Below are 20,162 nucleotides of genomic sequence, written 5' to 3'. Positions count from 1 at the left end.
ACCAGCATCCTCGAGTAGTTTCTAACAATATATTGTAGTGTGAAAGTGATTTAGTTCTGTTCGAGGATGAGTCAGTCATGATGTGTCACAGTACCTTGATCTCTTTGCAGCTCAGCATGGTGGATTAATACTTGTAGGAAATTGCATTAGTAACATTTGGCCAGTTAATTGCCTATAGATCTTTAATTTTGCAATTACAAAATGAACAACAACCAGAAGCACTGATTTGTCTGCACGGGTCATTTTAACTCCATTTTATTGTTAATTAGAAAAAAGAACAAATTCGGCTTTAAATATTTTTAATGGGCCTGTAGCTGCATAAGGACTATTTCAATCAGGGTATGTATAGTATATTTTCAGCAAAATCTGAAATGTTTATTGTAGTACTCAGATGATATAAATATCCAAGTGTCTTTTTTCAGCTTGATTAAACATTTACACATTTTAATTTCTAATATCCTGTTTAACCTACTACAATGGCAACATTCAGTCCACTTCCATGAACTGGAGATCTCCAGAAATGGATCATTCGGGGCTGTGAAAAGACATAAGTGGGTCTGGATGGCTGTTGTTGCACTGGTCCTTGTTTAGTTTGGACTGGGGGACTGGCACCTGTGAACTTTTTAGGAAGAAGCTAAAATCTAAATGTGGTGAGGCAGTGATACCATTTAAGACAAACTGTTCCACAGCACAGTACTAAAACTAATTGGCCATTTTCTTTACAAAATTATATTTTCAAAAATCAGAGATGGGCGCTAACAATCGTTTACACATTAATGCGGCAGAAATTGCTAGAATTGATGTTTGTAACACTAGGATGTTTTATTTGAGTGTTATAAAAATGTCAAGTTATAGTTGTACATGAGCCTCCTGGCATCATTTTACAACTCAAAGTATCCTATACTTCTGGCACAATTAAGTTGCATTCCTCATTTTTCACATACTTTCTGCTCCTCTTCTTCCTCCTCCTGTCTGCTAGGGGAAAAAAGAAAGGAGAGTGGGGATCCTGCTACACAGCTGAGGCAGTGTACTGGGGAGAACGATCAAAGTATTTCCATCAGATGCAATTAAATTGTATTCCCATGGCTTGTTGTTCATGCATTAATGAGGTGCTTCAACAGCTCCTGTTCTGGGGCTAATGAGTGGTGACCATATTCTATTGCTTTTCTCCTATAATGAATGCATGCACACATCCACTGGGATTATGACCTACATGATACTGACAACAGCAATCCAGTCTTGCTCTCTCTCCCTACCCTGCCTCCCCACATCTCTAGTTGTTACTTAGCTGCAGCTGTTAGCAGTAATTAATGCATGTTAATGGCAGCAATTAATCTTGGAAGACTTTTGAGTAAAAGAGTTGGCAGGGTTCAGCAAATAAAGACAGTCTTATTATTACCCTTGAATATCAAGAATTGCACTCTGTTTAAGCTATTAGGATATTATTTCCACATTGTCATGTGGCATAAAAATAACTATTTTAAATGCAATGCTGTTGCAAATACATCTATAGCACCAAGGTCCGAATAAAAAATACTTCATTTGTAATACAAAAAAAGGAACTTAATTTCATATTGATCAAAGGAATTCATACTGTGCTCAGACAGCAAGGCAAATTTGGTCATTAGCTCTCAAATCAGCTGTTGGTAAGTGGGAATGAATTGACGATCCATAAAGGCTGAATGACACTTCTGAATTATGGAGATTAGGTTTTATGTCAAAGTGCAGTAGAAAGCAAATCCAATGATAATTTTGACCTTTTGTATAAAAACTGAGGCTACTACAAGAACAGTGGCATTAATAATTTATAATGCCAGATGGTAACACATCAGACATGGAGCATACGCTGATGTACCAGTTATAGGTCTTTTAGATATAATGGGTCCCACAGAAGGTGGATGTAAATGTTTTTTTATAGTTCACCATAATTTTATGAGGGCTATTTGCTACCTGTCCTGTACTCGTTATGACCAGGCGAGATAGGGGTCTAGGAGTTCCCTCTCAACCTTTGCCTGGTCTAGCCGTAATGGGGTTTAATTTTAAAAACACCATGTTTTAGCTCCCCCTCAGTGAATCCTTGTTCACTGCTTTCCAATTGTAAGGCAAAGAAATCAGACAGGTTTTCTTAGATTTAAACAAGAAAGGTGCAAGTTTATTAATCTTGAACTCTAATTCGGCTAACGACTACGAGTACGCGACACGACCATGCGAGCATGCAATGCCATAAATACGCAGGCGGATAGAGACAGAAAAAGTAGAAAGAATAAAGGGGAAAAGTTTGAGGCAATATCTGGTAGTTATTTATGGTCCTTTGAGTTAAATGTGGAGTCTTTGGTTGCTGGTAAGTCTTGCTGTTCATTGGGGCTCAGTGCACACTTTAACTTGTTTGGATGTAGGAGTCTTTTCTCTCTCTTGAGGTTTGAGTGACTTCATTGGGTCCAGAGGTTTGTGAGAAAGCAAGAGAGAGCCAGCCAGGAGAGAGGCTGTCTTGTTCCAGGTTCAGTTACAATCTACAGTCTGACCCCAAACTGTCTTGTGTCTAGTTCAAAAAGCCTGGACCAGCCAGTTAGTCATGTGGCTTAACCACTCCTGCATTTGTGGATTCCAAAGCTCTTGGTCGGGGGTGGGGGGGTGGGGGGTGGTGGTGTAGTGCTGTCTCCCACCCCAACAAAAGGTAGATCACCATTGCCCAGCCCAATCTCTGTTAATTGAATCAATGAGCAATTCTTTTGTCTCTCCAAGCACTGTCTCTTAGTATGCAAATGTCTTCTAGCCAATTGTCTGGTGATATCTTGTAAAAGACGTCGTTTCTTCATTCCAGCAACAGTTTAAAATTAATGTTCATATGACAAAATTAATATGCCTCATTCTTGGCAGTTGGGGGTCTTCAGGGCATACTGAAAGGTGCTGAATAATGCCGGAGAAAATTTTCCACAGGTGCCAACTGCCTTCTGGTACCTTAGTCAAGTGCTCATTCTTAATAAATCTAGACAGTGAGTGTTGGCAGGCCTATTTGCCTACAGGAAGAGTAAGAAGAATCCAAGCCAAGCCAATTCTGGTCCCCACATCCACGCAGGTGCACTTTCTACCTGCAGTTAATGGATAACAATGAGAAACAGAAACCCTGGATGATTTGTTTCTACTTCTCTCATGTTCTTCTCACCCTTATTTTCCCACAGCTCCCCCCACCCCCACCACCCGACTGCCATACTGAACAAAATGCTCATGAACAATGCATGTTCTACGCTATTCACCAAAAAACTGTGATGAAGCTTAGCAACAGTACCTTTAATCTTAAAAGGTAAAACTAAAATGTTGTCTTTTTGTACCTATTTTTGACTTATTGCACTTAGTTTTATTTTACCCTAGTAGTACATTTGTTTATCACCAAAAGCTAATAGATGTGCTGCTGGAATGTGACATTAGCAGTAAATTTGTGAGATTTATCCAGAGTCTGTATTGGGACCAAATAGCAAGTATCAGGCTTGAAGATGGACAATCAGATATGTTTCATGTGAAGAGAGGAGTGCGACAAGGCTGTGTATTGTCGCCAGAATTATTCACTCAATACACAGAATAAATATTCAGAGAATTAATTGTACTTCCAGGTGCAAAAATTGGAGGCAAAATGTAACAAATTAGCAATATGCTGATGACACAATGTTACTTGCAGAATCAGAAGGGGCCCTACAACATATTGAAGATCAAGTAAAATCTAGAAGTTTAGAAGATGGATTGAGTATAAACACCAAAAAGACAAAAACAATGGTAGTTAGAAGGAATACATTATAAGAAACTAGAGTGAAGATTGAAGTGGATGGGTCACACTGGGACAAGTAGATTTGTCTATTTAGGACAAATGATAGCAGAAGATGGTAGGTGCCGAAGTTAGAAGAAGGACAGAGATAACCAGAAGTAATTTCATGAAGATGAAGGCTGCATTAACAACAATAAAGCTCAAGCTTTTAATAAGGAAAAAACTCATAAGATGCTACATTCTATTCACTTTCCTGTATGCCTCAGATACCTGGACAATAAATAAAGATCTGTGAAAGAAAATGGAAGCCTTTGAATTGTGTATGCTTAAAATTCCTTATACAGACTATAAGATAAATGAAGAGGTGCTTGAAATTGCAAGAGCAAAAAGAACTCCTTAAAACATGTCAGTATTTTCGGCCATTTGATCAGAGCTGAAAAACTACAGAGACCTCTTCTAGAGGGCAAAGTGAAGGGCAGCAGAAAGAGAGGTTGACCGAGGTGTAATTAGATGACAGATATTACAGAGCGGTTGCAGACAAGCTACAGTGGATGTGTGAGGATGGTGCAAGAAGATAGATGAGCGTGACGTACCGTGACAGCAGATCTACTGGTAGGAGTAGCTACAAGCGTCAGCAGCAGCAGTGCACCGTGATACAGCGTTTAGGAACACTGACCATCAGTATCTATAAATTCTACGATAGCTTATCACATTTTTAATATGGAACTAAACAGTTGAGGCTACCTAATCCATGATTTTTCTCCTCAGAATACATATTCAAATATGGGGTAGAAAGTTGCATTATAGTTTAATATAGTCACTTTCTTATCTGTTCTTTCTGCCCTCCCCCTTCCAGGTTTGTACTTAGAGTCATAAAGTTATGCAGCACAGAAACAGACCCTTCTTTCATCATGTCTGTGCTGGCCATCAAGTACCTAACTATTCTAATCCCATTTTCCAGCACTTGGCCCGTAGCCTTGTATGCTATGGCGTTTCAAGTGCTCATCTAAATACTTCTTAAATGTTGTGAGGGTTCCTGCCTCTACCACCCCTTCATGCAGTGCGTTCCAGATTCCAACCACCCACTGGGTGAAAAAAAATTTCCTCAAACCCCCTCTAAACCTCCTGTCCCTTACCTTAGATCTATGCCCCCTGGTTATTGACCCCTCCGCAAAGGGAAAAAGTTTCTTCCTATCTAACCTATCAATGCCCCTCATAATTTCTAAGTTAAAATGCAACATAACCACAAAATACCTTTCATGGGGATAGTTCATTCTGTTCTCCATTTCTCCTCATAATGCATCCACATTTTTATTCAGTGATTTTGAGTATGGTGCTGGCTTTGCTTCAGTGTAAAATATGTCAAGAGTACTAAGGCAACAAATAATTCTGGCGCTGTTCAAATGCTGCCCAAAGGTACATATAAATGACATGTTCTTAATTAAAACTTGAACTTCTTGCTGTCAGATAGCTCAGTGGATAAATGTGTACTTGGTACAACTTGGTTTATAACTAATCTCTGGCATTATGGCACTACAGTTGGCATCCATGTCCCCTTGATATCGATTAATGTGCTTTAATACAAATACTTTCTTGCATATTACATCTTTGCAACTCCCATCAACCATCTCTGTATGTCTCAGAGTAAGTTAACCAATTAACTCTTTTTTTTTTAAAAGAAGAAAAGCAGCATGCAGGTTAAATTCCAGGCTTCAATTTATTTTGACTTGTACTTTTATTCAGAGGAGGGTTATTAAATATAAATAATTTTTCACAAAAATGATTGCAAATGGCCTTTGTCCATATTTTTTCTGCACTGCAGCTGATCACCAGACTCTCCACCATCTGTTAGCTGTTATCTCCTCTTGGTATGGCTTTCAGCTGTTGGTATTTAAATTGGATTACTTCGTCACAGTGTGTTGTTTTAATGAGCGTCCCTTCTCCAATTCTCTCCTCCCCCCTCCCCCCCCCCCCACTTCCCCAATCAGAATAGTACTGAACACAATCTACTTCTGTTTCATACAGTGGGAGGAATTCTAACTACCCACCCCCATGGGATAGGAACAGAGCGGGCAAGCAGCTCCTGCACTGCTCCAGCCAATCTCTGATTTAAGTTAAAAGCAAAATACTGCAGTTGCTGGAAATCTGAAAAAAAACAAGGAATGCTGGAAATACTCGGCGGGTCTGGCAGCATCTGTGGAGAGAGAAGCAGAGTTAACGTTTCAGGTCAGTGACCCTTCATCAGAACTGACAAATATTAGAAATGTAAAAGATTTTAAGCAAGTAAAGCGGGGGTTGGGGCAAGAGATAACAAAAGAGGTGTTGATAGGACAAGGTCACGGAGAATAACTGACCAGAAGGTCATGGAGCAAAGGCAAACAGTATGTTAATGGTGATTTGAAAGACAAAGTGTTAGTACAGAGAGGGTATGAATAGACTGTAAAGCACAAAGCACTCCAAGCACAAACATTAAAAAAAAATTTAAACAGAAATAGTGGGTAGGCACAGTAGAAACAAACTAAACACACTGAAAAACCTAAAATAAAATAACCAAATAAAAAAGAAAAAATAACTAAACATAAAAGGGGGGGGGGGGGCCGTCATGCTCTGAAATTATTGAATTCAGTGTTCTGTCCGGCAGGCTGTAGCGTACCTAATCGGTAAATGAGATGCTGTTCCTCGAGCTTATGTTGATGTTCGCTGGAACATTACAGCAATCCCAGGACAGAGATGTCAGCATGAGAGCAGGGGCTGGGGTGTTGAAATGACTAGTAATCGGAATCTCGGGGTCATGCTTACGGACTCAGCAGAGGTGTTCCACAAAGCGGTCATCCAATCTGAGTTTGGTCTCCCCAATGTAGAGGAGACCACATTGTGAACAGCCCATTTCCCGCACCTCTACCCTCACCCCTTCCCCACCCTCCCTGAACCGCAACAGGGTTTCCCTTGTCCTCACTTTCCATCCCACCAGCCTCCACCACTTCTGCCACATCCAGCGTGATGCCACTACCAAAAGTATCCCCTCCCTTCACCTGTCAGCATTCTGAAGGGTTCATTCCCTCCGCGACGCCCTGGTCCACTCCTCCATTACCCCCACCACCTCGTCCCCTTCCCACGGCATCTTCCCCTGCAATCGCAGAAGGTGTAATACCTCCCCATTTACCTTCTCTCTCCTCACTATCCAAGGCCCCAAACACTCCTTTTAGGTGAAGCAGAAATTTACTTGTACTTTCAATTTAGTATACTATATTCACTGCTCTACATTGGGGAGACCAAACGCAGATTGGGTGACCGCTTTGCGGAACACCTCCACTCAGTCCGTAAGCATGACCCTGAGCTTCTGGTTATTGGCCATTTCAACACCCACCCCTGCTCTCCTGCTCACATCTCTGTTTAGAGATACAGCACTGAAACAGGCCCTTCGGCCCACTGAGTCTGTGCCGACCATCAACCACCCATTTATACTAATCCTACACTAATCCCATATTCCTACCACATCCCCACCTGTCCCTATATTTCCCTACCACCTACCTATACTAGGGACAATTTGTAATGGCCAATTTACCTACCAACCTGCAAGTCTTTTGGCTTGTGGGAGGAAACCGGAGCACCCGGAGGAAACCCACGCAGACACAGGGAGAACTTGCAAACTCCACACAGGCAGTACCCAGAATTGAACCCGGGTCGCTGGAGCTGTGAGGCTGCGGTGCTAACCACTGCGCCACTGGGATTGCTGCTGTGTTCCTGCGAACATCAACACAAGCTCGAGGAAAAGCATCTCATTTACCGATTAGGCACACTACAGCCTGCCGGACTGCACATTGAGTTCAATAATTTCAGAGCATGGCGGGCTCCCCCCACCCCCTCCCCTTTATGTTTAGTTATTCTTTGTTTTTTATTTTTTCTTCTAGGTTTTTTAGTGTGTTTAGTTTGTTTCTATTGTGCCTACCCACTGTTTCTGTTTATTTCAAAAAATTTAATGTTTGTGCTTTGAGTGCTTTGTGCTTTACAGTCTATTCACACCCTCTCTGTACTAACGCTTTGTCTTTCAGCACACCATTAACATGATGTTTGCCTTTGCTCCATGACCTTCTGGTCAGTTATTCTCTGTGACCTTGTCCTATCAACACCTCTTTTGTTATCTCTTGCCCCATTCCTTCCCCCCCCCACCCCCCCCCCCCCCCCCCCCCCCCGCCGCTTTACTTGCTTAAAACCTTTTACATTTCTAATATTTGTCAGTTCTGATGAAGGGTCACTGACCTGAACCGTTAACTCTGCTTCTCTCTCCACAGATGCTGCCAGACCTGCTGAGTATTTCCAGCATTTCTTGTTTTTATCTCCGATTTAAGTTACTGCTTTTGAGTGTGGTTGAGGCACATGCATAAATGATAATAGGAGTCCTACAACCAAAATACCAATAGGTATTTTAACTGGGACTTGAACAGAGAAGTCACCACGACTTTCCTACCAGGCTGAAGCAGGTCAGCAGCTGGTGGGAAGGACAAAGAAACCTTGCAGGTAAGTGGAAAAAATATTCTTTCGTGGGACTCGGAGGAGTTGGAGTATTCCTCTGCAGAGGCCCCATGGGGTGGGTGGTAGTGGGGGTGTAATCACTGCCTCCCTTACTTTGGACTCCCCTCATTAACCTCCCAGAACATAAGAAATAGGAGCAGAAGTAAGTCATTCAGCCTCTCGAACCTGCTCTGCCATTCATTAAAATCATGGCTGATCTGATTGTGGCCTTAATTCCACTTTTCTGCCTGTTCCCCATAACCCTTGACTCCCTTGTAGATCAAAAATTTGTCTAACTCAGCCTTGAATATGTTCAATGATTCAGGCTCCACTGCTCTCTGGTGAAGAGAATTCCAAAGACTAAGGACCCTCTAAGTCAAGAAATTCCTCCTCATCTCCATCTCCCCCTAGTTGTAGATTCCCCAAGGTCTACACTGTCAGGACCCTTCAGCATCTTGCATGTGTCAATAAGATCTCATTCTTCTAAACTTCAATGAGTATCAGCCCAACCTGCTCAACCTTTCCTCGTAAGACAACCCCATCATCTCAGGACTCAAACAAATTAACCTTCTCTGCACCGCTTCCAGTGCAAGTATATCCCTCCTTAAATAAGGAGACCAAAACTGTCTGCAGTATTCTAGATGTCGTCTCACCAATGCCCTGTACGGTTGTAGCAAGACCTCCCAACTTTTATATTCCATCCCCTTGCAATAAATGCCAACATTCCATTTGCCTTCCAAATTACTTTCTGTACCTGCATGCTAACTTTTTGTGATTCATGTACAAGGACACCCAGATCCCTCTGTACCATAGCATTCTGTAGACACTTTCCATGTAAATAATATTCTGCTTTTCTATTCTTCCTAACAAAGTGGACAACGTCACATTTTTCCAAATTATACTCCATCTGTCAAATTTTTGCCTACTCACTTACCCTATCTATACCCCTTTGCAGATTCTTTTGTGCTCTCCTCACAATTTGCTTTTACACCTATCTTTGTATCAGCAGCAAATTTGGCTACAATACACTCTATCCCTTCATTTAAGTCATGAATATAGATTGTAAATAGTTGAGGCCCCAGCACTGATCCCTGTGGCACCCCAGTAGTTACAATTTGCCAACCTGAAAATGACCCATTTATTGCTACTCTCTGCTTCCTGTTGTTTAGCCAGTCCTCTAACCATGCTAATATATTATCCGAACACCATGAGTTCTTATCTTGTGCAGTAAGCTTTTATGTGACACCTTATCGAATGCCTTTTCAAAAGCCAAATACTCTACATCTACTAGTTCCACTTTATCCACCCTGCTTGTTACATTCTTAAAGACACTCTAATAGAAACTCTCTATCTACCACTAAACTGGAAGCCAGTGGGCAACCAGTAGCTGCCCGTTTGAATTGGAAAGTTTGGGCTGAATTTTACCAGCCCCTCGATGCTGTGGATCACGGCAGGGGGTGAGGGGGGGGGGAGGTCCGTAAATTCAGTGGGGAGAGGTCCACCTCGACCCCCCGACATAGAGAAGGGCCCACCGCATATTACCGGCGGCTGGGGGACCTCAGTGCGGCACCCCCGCCCTACCACTTGGCAGCGGGGCCTTCATCTAAATATTTAAATAAACAGTAATAAGATGTGAATTAACTTACCTGCAGGCAGCGGCTGTCCCACGCCGATTTTATGGCTGCCGAATGCAGCTCACTTGCCTTCGGAACTTCGAGGAAAACACTTTTTATTGGCTGTGGGGATGGTGGGAAGGGGTTGAAAGGCAAAAGTTAGAAGGTTGGGGGGGGAAAGCTCAGGTAGGGAATAAGGTAAGTTTTGTTAATAACGGACATGAAATGACCATGGGGGGTGTTAGGGATTGGCCTCCATCTCCTAATTATTTATTTTGAAAAAAATCACGCATTCTATACCTTTAATAAGTTAAATCTCTGCTCAGGGTTTAAAGCCCTTTAAAAATGGCGCTGACGTGGTTGCGCTGGACACCGTTGCCGGGGACATGACAGCCGCTCCCTCTGTCATCTGGGCGGCCGCTAACCCCCTCTATTTAAATCAGTCCCCACGCGACATATCGCGAAGGCTGTGCGGCGGCACTTCCATGGCGGAAGGCCACCGCTCTCTCAGTGCGCCACTGCACGGCCGCTGATAAAATTCAGCCCTATGTTTCCGGCCTATAACTGAAGCCCAGGAGTTAAAATACCCTGGGCCTGCAACTTACACCAGAGAGTGCATTTCGCCCCCAGATCATCCCCATCCCCCACCCCAACTCCAAGCCACCACAACTGCCTGAAGCCTGCTCCTGGTTAAAATCAGCAACAATGATTTATAGTTTAGGAACATGGCAATACCATAACATCAGCACATTTCCTACCCTCACTTTAGCATTTTTCAGGGGTATTCTAAACTAAGGACCCAAATTTTAATTGAGAGGATGTGGTTTAAAATGGAACTGTGTTGTTGACCTACACGGCATTAATTTATAGTGAACTAGCTTTTATATTTAGATATATCGGGCGGCACAGTGGCGCAGTGGTTAGCACCGCAGCCTCGCAGCTCCAGGGACCCGGGTTCGATTCTGGGTACTGCCTGTGTGGAGTTTGCAAGTTCTCCCTGTGTCTGCGTGGGTTTTCTCCGGGTGCTCCGGTTTCCTCCCACAAGCCAAAAGACTTGCAGGTTGATAGGTAAATTGGCCATTATAAATTGTCACTAGTATAGGTAGGTGGTAGGGAAATATAGGGACAGGTGGGGATGTTTGGTAGGAATATGGGATTAGTGTAGGATTAGTATAAATGGGTGGTTGATGTTCGGCACAGACTCGGTGGGCCGAAGGGCCTGTTTCAGTGCTGTATCTCTAATCTAATCTAATCTTTCGATCAGCTAGTGTATTCCATTTATTGCGTATCCCGTGACTTTCTGTACTCTTTGATAACATTTTAATGTCATTCTGCACTGTCAAAACTCATCAGCTGTTGTGGCTGTTAGAGAGCATTCTCATGTGTTTCATTTTCTTCTCTTCGCTGCCCAACACCAATATTCCCCTCCTCCTAACTGTGACTGGGATCTGTTTCCTTGGTTACTGCCTGGTATTTTACCCAATGGCCATTTGTTACGAGCATTGCTAGGTTAAATGGTTGCAGCAAATATTGCAGCTGTTCCTGATCCTGTCCTCCACCAACACCCACACTGGCAGCCTTTCTAGTCACTGTCGGTGGATAGTGATCAGCAGTGGGAACCCTGGTAGATTTCCACTTTTTCTCCTCCTCTTCAGCCAAGAGGTACTGAAGCCCAAAGGGTTGTAGGATCGCTATTGCTGCCTGCTACATAAGTCAGGTTTTAAAAATACTTTATTTTTAGTTGGTGAATATAAGTGCATCTAGCTCCTAAATGAAAAATGTAATCAAAATTTGCACAAAACTGCAGAAATCAACATAAACAATACATTATGTGGAAAGGTGCAAATATCTCATTTCAATGCTTTGCTGAGAAATACTAGTTCACATTAGATGGCACAGAATTCGGCTGATAAAGAATTCCCTCCATCAGATGAGAAAATGTAAAAGCCATTTGCAATGTGCTGTAGAATGCAATACTGTGTGATCACTTGAATTATATATGACCATGTCCAATTTGAAGTATTTTATAAGGTTTTATTAAATTGCAACGTCTTATTCTGTTTCAATTGAAAAACAACATTCGAAGAAGACTAGATGAACAAATGGTTTCAGAAGGGGGAAGTTACAGTCAAGATGCTGCTATTGTTTCGAGCACTGGTTTACCTTAAATTTCTGTTTACAACCCCAACTGAGGTGCTCACACAATGCCAACCAAAAAAACTGCAGCATTCAGGAGAGAAAAAGCTTTCTGAAAGAGATGCACTAGAGAGTGGTCACCACAAGGGTCGCTAGGAGTAGTGTGACGGTGCGAAAAAGATTAGGCTTGTCGACACATGACTGCAAAGCTGATGGTGAAAGGAGGATTTCAGATTCCTGAGACACTGAGACCTTATTTGGGGCCAGGGATGGCTATAGAGATATGATGACCTTCACTTAAACCTGGGAGGTCCCTATGACCTTGCAGAAAGAGCAGTGGTGGGCGATTTAAACTTTGTGTGTGTGTGTGGTGGCATGGAGGGAAATCCACACTGGATGTCAAAATATGAGAGGAAAAAGACAGCAGGACTTTGGCAGGCTGTAGGCAGTCACCCAGAGAGAATACTGTGCATGAATGTATGTAGCAAAAGAGATAAAAACAAATGCATTAAAAGCACAATTCAGCATAAAGGGTACGGTGTTGTAGTCACTACAGATACTACTGGAGGAGCAGACTGCTATGTCTTTTGGGCCTCAAACACTGAATATAATGGATAAGTGCCTTACTTGCTTAAAGGTGCTATATAAATGCAATAAATTGTTGATGTTGACAGTAGGCCTGTCTCACTTGGGCCTACCCACCAGAAAACGTCTTGTTTTCCCCCATTCCCCCCCAACCCTGCAATTCATAGGCTATTGAAACTGATGCTATTAGCTGTAAAAAGATTCACATTCCCCAGCCTGAATCCTATGACAGAGTGGAATGTTCCCCACAACAAATGTTGGTGAAACACTTGTAGGACATATACCAGATGGAGTGGGTAATTTATCGGCTTCTCCTCCTGGAGTTCTGGAAGCCCCAGACGGTCTGGCACTTTCCCGGAACCCACTCTGACCAGGTTGTTACATGCGATGGTAAGAATGGCTTCCTGAGAGCATAGTTACAACATCCGTGTAACTACTTGTTTTCACATTTCTGGGCCATTCTTGAGCTGCCACCTTTTTATGGCTAGGTCAGTTGCAAGCTGTAAAGAGTTTTCTTCTGTTCCATGTAGGGTGATGCCCCAGCCCTGGGAAAGGAATGAACATTTAGAAAGACATGGACTAATCAATTGCAGTATGCATCGATTGTAAAAAGCAGGTCATGCCCGACTAATTGAATTTTTTGAACAAGTCGGTGAATTCTTTCATATTAACAATAATGAGACTGTTTTTGTTTGTACTTGCATAATCAGATTACTTTACATTCATTGACATTCTGTTTTTCATGAGGTTAAATATATCATTTATAAGATTTTCGGTGGATAATGACAAAAGTATGATGGGTAGTATGTTGCTACCATCTCCTTACTCAGTGAGATTGATGTGGCCAAATAAACTTATAGTTTAGAAAACTGACATGCACAGTGGCGCAGTGGTTAGCACCGCAGCCTCACCACTCCAGCAACCCGGGTTCGATTCTGGGTACTGCCTGTGCGGAGTTTGCAAGTTCTCCCTGTGACCGCGTAGGTTTCTGCCGGGTGCTCTGGTTTCCTTCCACAGCCAAAGACTTGCAGGTTGGTAGGTAAATTGGCCATTGTAAATTGTCCCTAGTGTAGGTAGGTGGTGGGGGAATTGAGGGAATGTGGTAGGAATATGGGATTAATGTAAGATTAGTATAAATGTTGATGGTCGGCACAGACTCAGTGGGCCGAAGGGCCTGTTTCAGTGCTGTATCTCTAAATAAAAAAATAGTACATCTTGGGGTACAATATTACGATACTATACCACAACATTAGCACCAAGTAGTCTCACGTAGCACCAAAGCTGTAGTTGCAATATATAGAAAATATAACCTGAATCCACAGAGCCTGAGTGCACACCCTGGAGGAGATGGTGGCAATTTCACTTCAAACTCAGTTTAAATCCCAAGTTTAGCATTGATGCCCAGCTATTTCAGGTATACAGTGCTAATCTTGTGGAGTTTGAATTCAGTTATAAATTTCTGTACAGCCTGCTCAAAAATAGATTTTTCTGTAGGACTGTTCTTGAACTACATTCAGCAACAAATTAAATTTATTACCTTTATCACATAGAAGAATTTGGTGTTGTAGTATATAATTGTGGTCTCAGAAATCTTAAGTTATTACGTTTGGGGATTCAAATTTATCTTTTTTCCATTTTTATAAACTTGTTTCAATACTGTTTTTTAAAGAAAAGACTGATTATTGAAATGAGCTTTGAGTCTCCATATTTCTTCTTCTCAATCACATTTCGGATTACAATTGTAAAACATCTCTAGATTGCGAATAGAGTAAAGGACATTCAATATTAAGAGACACTAGTAGAATACGGTGGCATTAGGTGTGATAGATGCATTAGATGCAGCATTCTGCATTAGATGCGGAAATCAACAAGCGCATGGGTAAGGCTTCCACTGCTATGTCCAGACTGGCCAAGAGAGTGTGGGAAAATGGCGCACTGACACGGAACACAAAAGTCCGAGTGTATCAGGCCTGTGTCCTCAGTACCTTGCTCTACGGCAGCGAGGCCTGGACAAAGTATGCCAGCCAAGAGCGACGTCTCAATTCATTCCATCTTCGCTGCCTTCGGAGAATACTTGGCATCAGGTGGCAGGACCATATCTCCAACACAGAAGTCCTTGAAGCGGCCAACACCCCCAGCTTATACACACTACTGAGTCAGCGGCGCTTGAGATGGCTTGGCCATGTGAGCCGCATGGAAGATGGCAGGATCCCCAAAGACACATTGTACAGCGAGCTCGCCACTGGTATCAGACCCACCGGCCGTCCATGTCTCCGCTATAAAGACGTCTGCAAATGCGACATGAAATCGTGTGACATTGATCACAAGTCGTGGGAGTCAGTTGCCAGCATTCGCCAGAGCTGGCGGGCAGCCATAAAGACAGGGCTAAATTGTGGCGAGTCGAAGAGACTTAGTAGTTGGCAGGAAAAAAGACAGAGGCGCAAGGGGAGAGCCAACTGTGCAACAGCCCCGACAAACAAATTTCTCTGCAGCACCTGTGGAAGAGCCTGTCACTCTAGAATTGACCTTTATAGCCACTCCAGGCGCTGCTTCACAAACCACTGACCACCTCCAGGCGCATATCCATTGTCTCTCGAGATAAGGAGGCCCAAAAGAAGAAAGAGGTGTGATAGAGTAGATGCTTTTGGGAGACTGAGCATAGTCCCATGATGCTGGGAATATTTGTTGAAATTATATGTATTTTGGTTGCTACTTGAGAGGGTTGGCCTCTCTCTTACCAAACTCTCACTACTGCTTTTCTGCAGACAGTAGTTTCATGTGCAGTAGCTGCCCTCTGTTGCCTTGCCCAAATGGCCATTATTCATTTGTAAAGCTCGAAGGTGAGTGCCAGCAGGCTATCTGATTATGAAGGATATCACAGGCAACTCTGTGTGCCCATATCCAATAGGGATCACTGTATATAAATCACAAGTAGGAACCCCCGCCAACTTTCCTTTCATTGATCTGAATATGCTGCAGCCAATTAAAGCACCACCTGATTTGGCATCTTTGAACCAAGGAGTGGGGTTAAGAGGTTACCTGATGTGTATTGACCCTAGCGATGACCATTTGATTGGCACATGCCATTGGCACCAGAGCACTGTAGGTAGTTCCCATTCCACAGATTGTTTTATCAGAGAGAAAGATAGTGGGCCATGCAAGAGCTTTGTAATAAGTTTATTTTTAACTGGATATTGGTTTGTGAATAGTATGGAGAATTTCAGTCAATGTTTTGAATGCTTCCATTTGCTCTTTGATGCAAATATGTCAATGTTATAAACTAACCTTACGCACACTTGTGGGACTAGCTTTGTCCAAAGGCTAGGCTCTGTTCACATTTTTTCGTGCAAAAGCTTCCTGATGCAGCATGTTTACTGTGCAGAATTTGATTCTGCTAGTTCATTTTATGGGATTTTACCATCTTGCTTCCGGGTACAAAATCATGAGAGAATTCTAGGAAAAAGTTGTCGAAGAATTCCAAGCCATGCTATAGTAACTAGCTATGGTTAAAAACTGAACTTTTCCATCTGGCTTGTTAGATAACTGAACCAATTGTTATGGTAAGAAGGCCTCATGTTCAATCCTGTTCTCTGCTGTTAGCTATTCTCAGCTGGCATGGCAGTAATGATGCTCCCATTGGCCTTAGAGTGCCTGGCTTCGGGAGAGGTGGAATAGGCAGGATTCTGCTTATGAGCAACCCCAGTGGAAAGTACATTTGTATGATTGTCGCTGAGACTTAGAATGAGCTCAATACTCTCAGAGCTGAATAGTCTGCTGACACTCACTAACCAGGGTCAAACATGAAGAATGGCCACTCAGTTGATGTATTGGAATCGTTGTTAGTGCCCTAACTATGGTGAGGAACTATACCTCACCATAGTTCAATAATTTCAGGAGAAAGAGAAACAGATATGAATGTCATCAGGAATGAGCAATTACAGTTATGCAGAAAGATTTGAACAATTAGGGCTTTGTCACTGGAACAGCGAAGGTTAAAGAAGATCTAATGGAATTTTTCAAAATTATGAGCACTTTTAATAGAATTCATAGTGAAATGTTTCTACCGGTTGGCAAATGAGTAATGAGGCATTGAAACTAGAGATTAACACTGAAAGAATGAAGAGGGGGACTTTATTTATTCTTGGGATATGGGTGTTGCTAGCAGGGCCAGAATTTATTGCCCATCCCTAGTTGCTTTTGAGAGGATGGTGATGAGCTGCTTGCAGTCCATATGATGAAAGTACTGTCAGGGAGGGAGTTCCAGAATTTTGATCCAATGATGATGAAGGATTGAGAGTGACTATTACATCATTTAAAAGGGAATTTACAACAGAAGGTTATAAAAGGTTACAGGGAAACGGGATTCAAGATACTTCAGTTTAACAGCTGGCATCAACTATGCGTATACCAGATAGTTTCTTTCAATGCTGTAATTTCAGATTTCTTTGCTCAGCGTTTTAATATTCTGACTGACTTTTCTTTTATTTTTTATTTCAGCTGAACCACTGCCTTTAATGGACTTGTGCCGAAGATCCATTCGCCTTTCTCTTGGCAGGGAACGACTGCATGAAATAGAGACCCTACCCATGCCTGTTTCTCTGAAGAATTATTTGCAGTACCAGTGATAAATAAACTGGGACTAAGCTGGAAAATCAATGCAAAGAGATGGAAAGCTGCAGTTTACATCATATCTTAATCTGTAGAGAACACCGCAGTTGTTTTATATATTGTGACGTTTAAATAGACAATGCTTAGCAGAACCAGCTAGGAATTAAGAGAATCTATCATATGAATCAAGAGGATTAATTTGCAACGATTGTTTAAAGTATTCCTATTTTATCGATAAAACAGTACCTCATTTTGCAATCCTCTTAATCCAAGAAAATGCTTTATTTACATTTGTAATTTTAGTCTGTTGTCCCTAAAAGTCTACAGTGTTCAATTACATCCTGTAATATTCAGCAGGTTGTAGCTTGAGGATATTTCCTTGTAATTGTTTTGTATTTTTTTTTCCTGTTTAAAACTGAACATGCAGGTTGAAGAGATTCTTGAATTTAGTGATCAGCTGATAGAGGCCTCTGGGGCTATTATGGTAGTTGTTTTTAAATGCAGAGGTATTGGCTTGTATACTTGTACTGTGCTATTAATTTTAGCATGACTGTCAAATTAGATTGAGATCTGGCTCTTAACAGATGAAGAGAAAATATATGCCTCGAAGCCTGTATGCACAAGCTTCTACTTATTGCAAAATTTCCTGTGAAGTTCTGCATGAATTTAAAAAGAAACTACTGAGAGATCACACAATATTCACTCTTACAAAGCTCAAGTCACTTTTTATTTGAACAAAGATTTACAAGAACTGTTTTACTTAATTCGACTTAAAAACTTTGTTCACTGCAATATACTGGTATGTGTGTGGAATTGTTTATTTGTGCAGAGTACATGAGACTGTATTATTACTCTGCTCCATACCAGTCCCTTCACTGGTGGAGTGCAGTCATTTTCACTTCTTTGTAGTTCAGATCTTTTTAAGATGCTGCTGCTTAATTTTCTTAGATCTGTTTTAAAGTTGTCTGCCTGATCAATTTATTTAGTTTTTAAACTGGAAATTGTTGCAGTTGCAGGGTGTCAGATGTAAGGACGGTGCTGCCTTCAGAGTTTTAAATGTGAATTAACTGAATGAAGAAGTTTCTAATAAAGTTTACTGTCCAAACTAGAATTAACTATTTCTAATCCATGCCTTGCAGATAAAGTGGGTGTATATATAACAAGGCTGCTAGTAAGAAAGCAGGTTAATCCAATACTAGTACTGTGGATTAGCTAGCCATAAAGTTCACGAGAAGTATGGATAAGTAAGCTCATTCTGCCCATCTTAACCCATCCATCTAGGAGAACCTACAGACAGACTCTTCCCATTCCAACATCTGACTGTCTCTTAAATGGTTCCAAGATATCTCCTTTACTACACCACCTGGATCTCCAATAAAAATATTGATCACATTTTTTGTGATGAGGAACCTGTTTAAATCCCTTCATAGTCTCACCCTAACTCTGTAAACTCCTCCTGCCCTGCAGCTCCCATAACTCTGCATTCCATCTAACTCTAATGTCTTCTGTATCCCTTGATGCCCTACCGTTGTTGGTTGTGTGTTCAGCTGTCTAGGTTCTACACTCTGGAATTTGCTCCCTAAATCCTTCCTTCTCCCAACCTCCCTTTCCTCCTTGAAGATCCTCCTCTAAATCCACATCTTAGACCAAGCTTTTGGTCATTCCTCCTAATATTACCTCCTTTAGTCTGTAGCGCTGTCAATGCTCCCGAATTGCCCAGGAATCTCCCAGAATTGGGCATGAATGTCCTGGGTGCTGCTGCTGTAAGCCCTGAGACCTTTCACTTTAAATTTCTCACCAAACAGCCCACTCCTGTGCTGTAATTTTTAGCATTTCCCAACAAACGATCCACTCCTGTGTGCTGTAATTTTTATCATTCAGTTAAAATGCTTCTTAGTTGAGTCAAAGCAAAGGGAGTAGTTTTGAAATGTTAGTGCTGAGCTGAGTTTTGAAAAAATGCCCTTTGAGAAGTGCCCAAAACATTGTAGCCTGCTACTTGTGCGATAACTTGGTTCAATTCTGGTTGGTTTGTGCTGGCCAGTTTTGGCATGTGATGTCCAAGCACAAATTGGCTCCGACTGTTGTTCCCAGTTCAGAGTTATCACCTTCACATGGTACCTGATTCCAAACTAGAGTCCAAGTAGATGGGGATGCAAGATTTTCTGTTTGGGGTATGGGCCAAATGCGGGTTCCAACCCTGCACCATATCGGGAGCAGTATCCCGACAGCGATTTTTGCAGGATTGGCCAATTAGTGGCCAGAGGGTGCACTCACCAGCCAGTAAAGGACAGTGTCCAGGCTTAGAAACTGGAGCACCAATAGGAGGCCCTCCAGCACTGAAGGAGCTGCAGCCTGCCATTGCAAGTAAGGGAGAGAGAGAGGTTGCCTCCATCTTGAGGAGCCTTCAAGCACTATTAAAATACTTGAAATCAAAAAAGGTCACAGCTACCAGACCAAAATTATGAAAGGGAAACCCCTCCACAGGGCAGCCTGTGGCCATAGCTGTGACCAAACAGGCATGGTGGCTGGGGCTTCTAACAGTGATTCCTGAGTGCTGGCCCCTTGGTCTGCTGCTGGGAGGTCACCTCCAGGCATCTTTCATGCTCCCGTTGCCATGGGGAAAATTCCAGCCAGTGTCAGGATATCCTGTGCCTATCTGCCTCTGTTCCCACCCCCATATCTGCACCAAAATCCTATCTATAAGGTGGGTGCTGTTAAAAGTAGCATTGACTGCACCTTACAGAATGGAAGGGGATTCTGTCCATAATTTCAGGGTGAACATTGTCGAGTTATAGGATTACTACTGATTACAGGTCAGATGTTGGGGCAAAAAAGACGGTCACCATCTACAAGGCACAAGTCAGGAGTGTGATGGAATACTTGCCACTTGCCTGGATGAGTGCAGCTCCAACAAAACTCAAGATGCTCGACTCCAGGACAAAGCAGCCTGC

General features: G+C 42.3%; 1 protein-coding gene across 5 annotated transcripts in view; it reads left to right on the top strand.

Annotated features, from left to right (window-relative positions):
• Nucleotides 1-18,308, top strand: part of LOC137374864 (SPRY domain-containing SOCS box protein 1-like) — a 234,642-nt gene extending 216,334 nt beyond the window's left edge. For all 5 annotated transcript variants that reach the window (XM_068041422.1, XM_068041424.1, XM_068041425.1 and 2 more), the window contains one exon: nucleotides 17,101-18,308. In XM_068041422.1, the coding sequence (XP_067897523.1) occupies nucleotides 17,101-17,228 (128 nt within the window). In that variant the 3' untranslated portion in view covers nucleotides 17,229-18,308. The remainder of the gene's footprint in view (nucleotides 1-17,100) is intronic.
• Nucleotides 18,309-20,162: the final 1,854 nt, after the last annotated feature.

Source organism: Heterodontus francisci, chromosome 11 (assembly GCF_036365525.1).
Source record: "Heterodontus francisci isolate sHetFra1 chromosome 11, sHetFra1.hap1, whole genome shotgun sequence".
NCBI lineage: Eukaryota > Metazoa > Chordata > Chondrichthyes > Heterodontiformes > Heterodontidae > Heterodontus > Heterodontus francisci.
Note: the sequence above shows the minus strand (reverse complement) of the source record. Positions and strands in the feature narration are given on the sequence as shown.